Consider the following 7,239-nt stretch of genomic DNA (forward strand, 5'->3'; position numbering starts at 1 on the left):
AAGACTTGGTTGTATTGCGATATTTTCTAGGACTTGAAATTGCTAGATCTTCTAAAAGCATTTCACTGTCTCAAAGGAATTATACTCTGCAGTTGTTAGAAAACCATGGTTTATTGGCTTGTAAACCAACTTCTTTACATTTAGATCCACACCTTAAGTTGCAATCAGATGTTGGACTTCTATTGTTGATCATACTGAATATAGAAGACTAATTGGAAGGATATTATATCTCACCATCTCTCAACTAAATATCACATTTGTAGTACACAAGCTTAGTCAATTTGTCTCAAAGCCTCGAAAATTCATTATGATATTGCTCTTTCCTTGTTACGATTTCTCAAGAATTCATTGAGGCAAGGAATTTTCCTTCAAGATTCATCCTGTAACAACCCGAGTTCAGGAGGGGTACATGAATGAACCAGTATCACATCTGAATGAGAGGGTCATGAGGACATGAAAGTATGATTAAGAAAGACTTAAAAAAATTGAAAGTTATTATCTATACCAACAAGGTGCACTTTCCTTTTCGGTGGCTCATAGGAACTCTAAAGTTAAGCATGCTTAGCATGAAACAATCTTTAAGATGCATGTGAGTGAGGACAAAGCATCCTGAAAGGACCCATGTTGATTTGTGGGGACAACTTTCACTTCTAAAAAGCAAGGTCGCAAGGAATGTGGGGGCCATTAGGGGCTGAATGTAGATTCTGAATCCTGCCTTCTCCCTCATTGATTTTTTGTGATAAAGATGCTACTTTCCATATAGCAACTAATTCCATATTTCATGAACTGACAAAACATATCGAACTAAATTGTCATTTTATTTGAGAACATGTTGTCAGAAATGTTATTAGATTGATGCCAATTAGATCTCATTTGTAGCTAGCTGACGTGTTCACAAAAGCAGTCCATGTTCCTATGTTTCGTTCCTTAATGTCCAAGATGGGAATCATTGATAAATCTTTTCCATCTTGAGGGGGTTTTTAGGGGTTATTTTATTGAGTTTGTTATTGTTTGTTAATTGGTTAATTCTCTTGTATCAATTGGCTATATATATCTCATTTGTCAAATAATAAAGTAGGCAAGCTTTATTAGATTTTACTTGCTTAATAAAAGGTGCGATTATTACCGTCCAACCATAGACACTAAAGGGAAACACTAACCATGTTACTCCAAAGGACCTTTTTAGCCAAGCCTTGTGTGAAATGAGCAGAAAAGGAAGAGTTTATAACGAGACGCTCCTCGTCTTCAAAATGGATTTGCACACAATATACCAATTTGGATTTTTGTTTTGATTTTGTACTTAATTTAATTACAACTTTTTACATTTTAGTTTCTAAGTTCTCCCTTTACTTGGTGACAAGATAAGCAAACATTGATTTTTGACAATAATATGTGAAAGGGGAGAATTGAACCTCTAACCTTGAGGTTAATAATATAAACATGATATCAATTAAGTTATGTTCATTTCTGACTATGAGATAAAGAAATATTATATTCTTATTGAATGAACTAATATTAGAAAATTATTGTGTGGTACAACTATTATTTATAACTTATAAACTTATTCGATATCATCATTGTCTATTCATACTCAATATAACATTCATGATTGAACTAACACCTTTTACACTATTGTATCATGTAGGCCTCATGTGGCATAATTGCCTAATATATCTCAAAGGAAGGAAACCACTTTATAAGTCTTTGTCCACTCCCTTTGTCTAAGATCGTAACTATATTGCTAACATGTTATGAATTTATACTATCAATTTCAAGGTCTAAGTTTGATCCCTACTTTACATATTTTTTTAAAAAATATAATGGAAATAAAATAAAAAAATAAATAACCGTAAATTTGTATTCCTTTGGATATTTATTTCGAAAATACTAAAATTCCGTCAAATATTTTGTCAAAGATTTCGTACTTAAATAATTAGATTTTAAAAAGCTACTTAACGAAACAGCTCAATTATATATATATATTAAAAAAAAGAAAAAAGAACCCTTAAGAAACTGCCCATTTATTTTATTGTTGGTAGAAAAACTAGTTGGCACATAGTAATGGCCAAAAAAGTGATTTTCAAAGATAAATATTTCAATAGTATTTTAAAGAATCATTTCACTTTTTAAATGGTTTGCTTTACGCTTTTTTTTTTCTTTTTCGTTTTTTTTTTAAGAACTTTACACTTTTTTTCTTCATTGAGAGAGAGACGTCTTAATAAAAGAAATGGAAGAATATTATCTTTTTAATTGGTATGTCAGCAAAAATATCTCGCTTGACACATTGAAGAAGATATTTTTAGAAATTAATTATGCATGGCTATAAGATAAGAAAAATTATTGTTAAATTTTAATTAACTCAACAAATCTCCATCAGTAATATATATATACATATACTTGTGTGTTTTTGCTTGCTAAGATCCCTACATATCTCTTTCTATTTTTACGTAGAAACATTCCCTTTCTCCTTCATATTTGATTTAATTTTAATTTTCAAACTTTTAGCATACAAGTACATGTTTACCGAAGAAAAATAGAATTAATAAATATAAAGTCACGCATCAAACCTCCTTTATTTAGAAGAAGATTAATCTCATGTTTAAAAGTGATTCTAAAATACTTAAAATCACTTTTTGTCATTTTCAAAATCATTCATACAATGCTTTAAATAATAATTCAAAATCAATTATAATAGTATGAAAAACTGTGTTTAAAAGTGTAAAATTAAATATTGAATTGATTTTTATAGATTAGAAGTATGCATCAAAGTAATTTTAAATACGACAAAAAATTTTTTTTTTAACCATTTCAAAATTACTTTCAAACATGCATTAAATTAATTCCTTTTATAATCCATTGTAAAAAGAAAACGAAAAGAATTACAATTCTTTTCCTCCAAAAACATAGAACAATTGCATTGTTTTTTTTAGGAATTCTAATAACATCTTGAATGAAGATTTGAACATTTAATCATTTAAACCATGTTAGAGTTGACATAAATGATTATAGTTGCATTACTAAAAACAGATAAAATGTTACACTATATATAGTTGACAAAAATGATTAAATATTTTTTTAAAAAAGTTTAACAACTCTATTTGAAGTCGTAACTTAAAAAAGTAGATTTATGGGTTAGTAAAAATTGTTGAAAGACAATACTAAGAATTAAGAATGGAGAGTTTAAAAGAAAATTGAAACTAAGAAGTGTTGGGGGAGATTTTTGTATTTTGTGATAATTAATAGTGCATGCAATTAAGAAGTGGGGGAGAAAGAAGGCATTTAAAATTAGGAAAAAAGAAAAGTTGTGAGAAAATAAAGATGTGGCGGATATTTTTGTTGATTTTAAGAGAAATGTTTGATTGCATCGTGTGGCTGAGACGTGTATGAACCCGACGGCTCACAGCAACCACAGGTTCTGACTTGTAAGTACTGCGTCTGGCTCGCCCTACGGCTACCCCAGTTTTAAAACGGCGTCATTTTGTACCAACGGCCATAGCTCATGGAAATTTCTTGCCGAATGGGTCCTGCCTCACATTTGGCTTTTTCTTCACACACGTCTCCTATATAATCTCACCTTCGCCTCTTTACTTTTCCCCACCTTCAAAACTTCAATTCAAATTACGACTGTGGTGGGGGAAAGTAATAGTATATTCATTTCTTTTTTCAACAAATCTCTCCCATGGCGGCTTCCGTCGACAACCGCCAATTTGGCTCTCTCCAGCCACCGCTTAATGGCGTCGTTCGCTCCTTCAAGTCCGGTCCTAACCACCGGTCCGACTCCCCCGTTCGTGGCTGCAACTTCCCCAATTCCAACATCGATTACAATAATAACAACGGCCGTCTTCTCAAAAGTTCCGTCAATATACAACAGGAAGAGGAGGAGGATTCGTGTAGTGAAGACGAGAATGATAACTACGAGTTTCGTGAGTTGATCCAGAAGGGAAACCGTGAACTGGAGCCGTCGATTGTGGACCCCAGAGATGAAGGGACGGCTGATAATTGGATCGAGCGGAACTCTTCCATGGTCCGTCTCACAGGGAAGCACCCCTTCAACTCGGAGCCACCTCTCAACCGTTTGATGCACCATGGGTTCATCACCCCGGTCCCACTCCACTACGTGCGTAACCACGGAGCTGTTCCTCAGGCCAAGTGGAGCGACTGGACCATCGAGGTCTGTGGGCTTGTTAAACGGCCCACTAAGTTCACCATGGACCAACTCGTGAATGAGTTCCGCTTCCGGGAGTTTCCAGCCACGCTAGTCTGCGCTGGAAACCGGCGGAAGGAGCAGAACATGGTGAAAAAAAGCATCGGGTTCAACTGGGGAGCGGCGGGTGTGTCCACGTCAGTATGGCGGGGGGTCCCGCTGCGTGACGTGTTGAAGCGATGTGGGATTATGAGCCGCAAGAAAGGTGCGCTGAATGTATGCTTTGAAGGGGCTGAGGACCTGCCAGGTGGCGGTGGGTCCAAATACGGGACCAGTATCAAGAAAGAGCTAGCTATGGATCCGGCTAGGGACATCATTTTAGCCTATATGCAAAACGGAGAGCAATTGGTACCGGACCACGGGTTTCCCGTGAGGATGATAATACCGGGATTCATCGGGGGTAGAATGGTCAAATGGCTCAAACGCATCATTGTTACAACCAAAGAATCCGAAAATTATTACCATTTCAAGGACAATAGAGTTTTGCCTTCCCATGTAGACGCTGAGCTGGCTAACGCCGAAGGTAAATAATTACTCTTTTACCTTAAAAACGGGGAAAATTCAAAATTTACTACCTTAATTAAAATTAAATGTTTAATTAATATATGCAGCATGGTGGTACAAGCCGGAGTATATAATCAACGAGTTGAACATAAACTCAGTCATAACCACCCCCTGCCATGAGGAGATTCTCCCTATCAACTCCTGGACCACTCAGAGGCCGTACACCTTGAGAGGCTATTCTTATTCCGGTGAGCCGCCGCTGTTTTTCTTTTTTTTAATATTTGACCCTACTAGTCCTAGGCACAGGCATATTTTAATTAAGGAATCTCTCATTTTGGGAATAACACTTTATTTTAATAAAAGCCTTTGTTTACTTTAGTGTTATTTAGGAAAGGTGATGTAGATCCAGTGAATATATGAGTAAAATGATTATTTTAATGTGTAGGTGGTGGGAAGAAGGTGACACGTGTGGAGGTAACAATGGACGGTGGAGAGACATGGCAAGTGTGCACGTTAGACCATCCGGAGAAGCCAAACAAATATGGAAAATACTGGTGCTGGTGTTTCTGGTCGTTGGAAGTGGAGGTCTTGGATTTGCTTGGCGCTAAGGAGATTGCAGTCCGGGCTTGGGATGAAACTCTCAACACCCAACCTGAGAAACTCATATGGAACCTCATGGGAATGATGAACAACTGTTGGTTCAGAGTGAAAACCAATGTATGCAAACCCCACAAGGGAGAAATCGGAATCATCTTCGAACACCCAACGGTTCCTGGCAACCAATCCGGAGGATGGATGGACAGAGAGAGACATCTAGAGATGTCCTCCGAATCGAACCAAACGCTAAAGAAGAGTGTGTCCACTCCATTCATGAACACCGCCTCCAACACCTACTCTTTATCCGAAGTCAAAAAGCACAACTCTCCTCAATCCGCTTGGATCATTGTCCACGGCCATGTTTATGATTGCACACGCTTCCTGAAAGACCACCCCGGCGGCTCCGATAGTATCCTAATCAACGCAGGTACCGACTGCACCGAAGAGTTCGACGCCATCCACTCCGACAAAGCCAAGAAAATGCTCGAGGATTACCGAATCGGAGAATTGATCACCACGGGCTACGCTTCCGACTCCTCCTCCAGCTCCCCCAACAACTCCACCCACGGGGCTTCCAATTTCTCCCACTTAGCCCCCATCAAGGAAGCCCCAATGTTGACGAGACGCGTGGCGCTGACACCTAACGAAAAAATCCCTTGCAAGCTGATTTCCAAAACCGCAATCTCACACGATGTTCGTGTCTTCAGATTCGAACTGCCCGGCGGTCTGGATCAGTCACTCGGGCTGCCCGTGGGTAAGCACATTTTCATATGCGCTAAAGTGGACGGAAAGCTATGCATGAGAGCCTACACGCCTTCTACCCCGATAGACCAGACAGGCTACTTCGAATTGGTGGTTAAAGTGTACTTCAAAAACGTGCACCCCAAGTTCCCCAACGGCGGGCTCATGTCGCAGTATTTGGACAATATGGAAGTGGGCTCGTCGGTGGAGATTAAGGGTCCATTAGGCCACATCGAGTACACAGGGCGCGGAAACTTCACGGTTCATGGGAAGCCCCGGTTCGCGAAGCGGCTTGCCATGCTGGCAGGTGGGACCGGAATAACCCCGATATATCAAGTGGTGCAAGCGATTTTGAAGGATCCGGAGGACGAGACGGAGATGTTTGTGGTGTATGCAAATCGGACGGAGGATGATATACTGCTGAGGGAGGAATTGGACACGTGGGCGAAGAAGAACGAGAGATTGAAAGTATGGTACGTGGTGCAAGAGAGTATTAGAGAAGGGTGGGAATACAGCACTGGGTTTATTACGGAGGATATTATGAGAAAGCATATTCCGGCAGCGGCGGAGGATACTTTGGCTTTGGTTTGTGGGCCGCCGCCGATGATTCAGTTTGCGGTACAGCCCAATTTGGAGAAGATGAATTACGACACCAAGAATTCGATGTTGGTGTTTTGAGTAGACAGCGACAGACAAACTATAATAATAATAATAATAAAATGTTTTTTTTTTTCTTCATTTTTTTTCTTCAATGGAAAATCGAAAATTGAAGAAAAAGACGTTGGATTCGTTTTGTAAAATAATGAATATATGTGAATATTAAGTTGTAAATACCGTTTTTTTTCCTCTCCCAATGTTCGAATTTCTTCATGCATAAGGGACGATAATTAAATTAAGAAGGTTATCGTCTTCCTTTCTCATGTATTATTTCAGATATTTTTTTATTTTATCATGTCATATATTTGAAATTACTTGGTTCATAGTGGGAAATATGTGGAGAATTTGGAAGGGGCGTTATTGGTGGGGGAAGGGAAAATGACGAAAATGTCAAATTCAAAACCAAATTGTCCACTTGGGGACGATCAACTTCAAGAGGACGAGAGATGTAAATTAAAAGAAAGAAACAAAAGCTTGTGACAGTGAAAGAAAACTTGTACATGTTTCCCATAATTCACTGCTCAAACATGAATTTC

At 38.3% G+C, this 7,239-nt stretch overlaps 1 protein-coding gene across 1 annotated transcript; it reads left to right on the forward strand.

Annotated features, from left to right (window-relative positions):
• The first annotated feature begins 3,580 nt into the window (after nucleotides 1-3,580).
• Nucleotides 3,581-6,970, forward strand: LOC120093002 (nitrate reductase [NADH]). Its single transcript, XM_039051294.1, has 3 exons — nucleotides 3,581-4,727; nucleotides 4,816-4,956; nucleotides 5,154-6,970. Exons 1-3 carry the CDS (start codon nucleotides 3,680-3,682, stop codon nucleotides 6,722-6,724), a joined length of 2,760 nt encoding a protein of 919 aa, XP_038907222.1. The 5' UTR covers nucleotides 3,581-3,679; the 3' UTR covers nucleotides 6,725-6,970.
• The last annotated feature ends 269 nt before the right edge of the window (nucleotides 6,971-7,239 follow it).

This window comes from Benincasa hispida, chromosome 12 (genome assembly GCF_009727055.1).
Source record: "Benincasa hispida cultivar B227 chromosome 12, ASM972705v1, whole genome shotgun sequence".
In the NCBI taxonomy this organism is placed as follows: domain Eukaryota; kingdom Viridiplantae; phylum Streptophyta; class Magnoliopsida; order Cucurbitales; family Cucurbitaceae; genus Benincasa; species Benincasa hispida.

Excerpts from the sequence above, each read along its gene's own strand:
- LOC120093002 (XM_039051294.1), top strand. The coding sequence starts at position 3,680 with ATGGCGGCTTCCGTCGACAACCGCCAATTTGGCTCTCTCCAGCCACCG. Across the intron at positions 4,728-4,815 it reads TGAGCTGGCTAACGCCGAAG|CATGGTGGTACAAGCCGGAG; the intron begins GTAAATAATTAC and ends TAATATATGCAG. Across the intron at positions 4,957-5,153 it reads GAGAGGCTATTCTTATTCCG|GTGGTGGGAAGAAGGTGACA; the intron begins GTGAGCCGCCGC and ends TTTAATGTGTAG.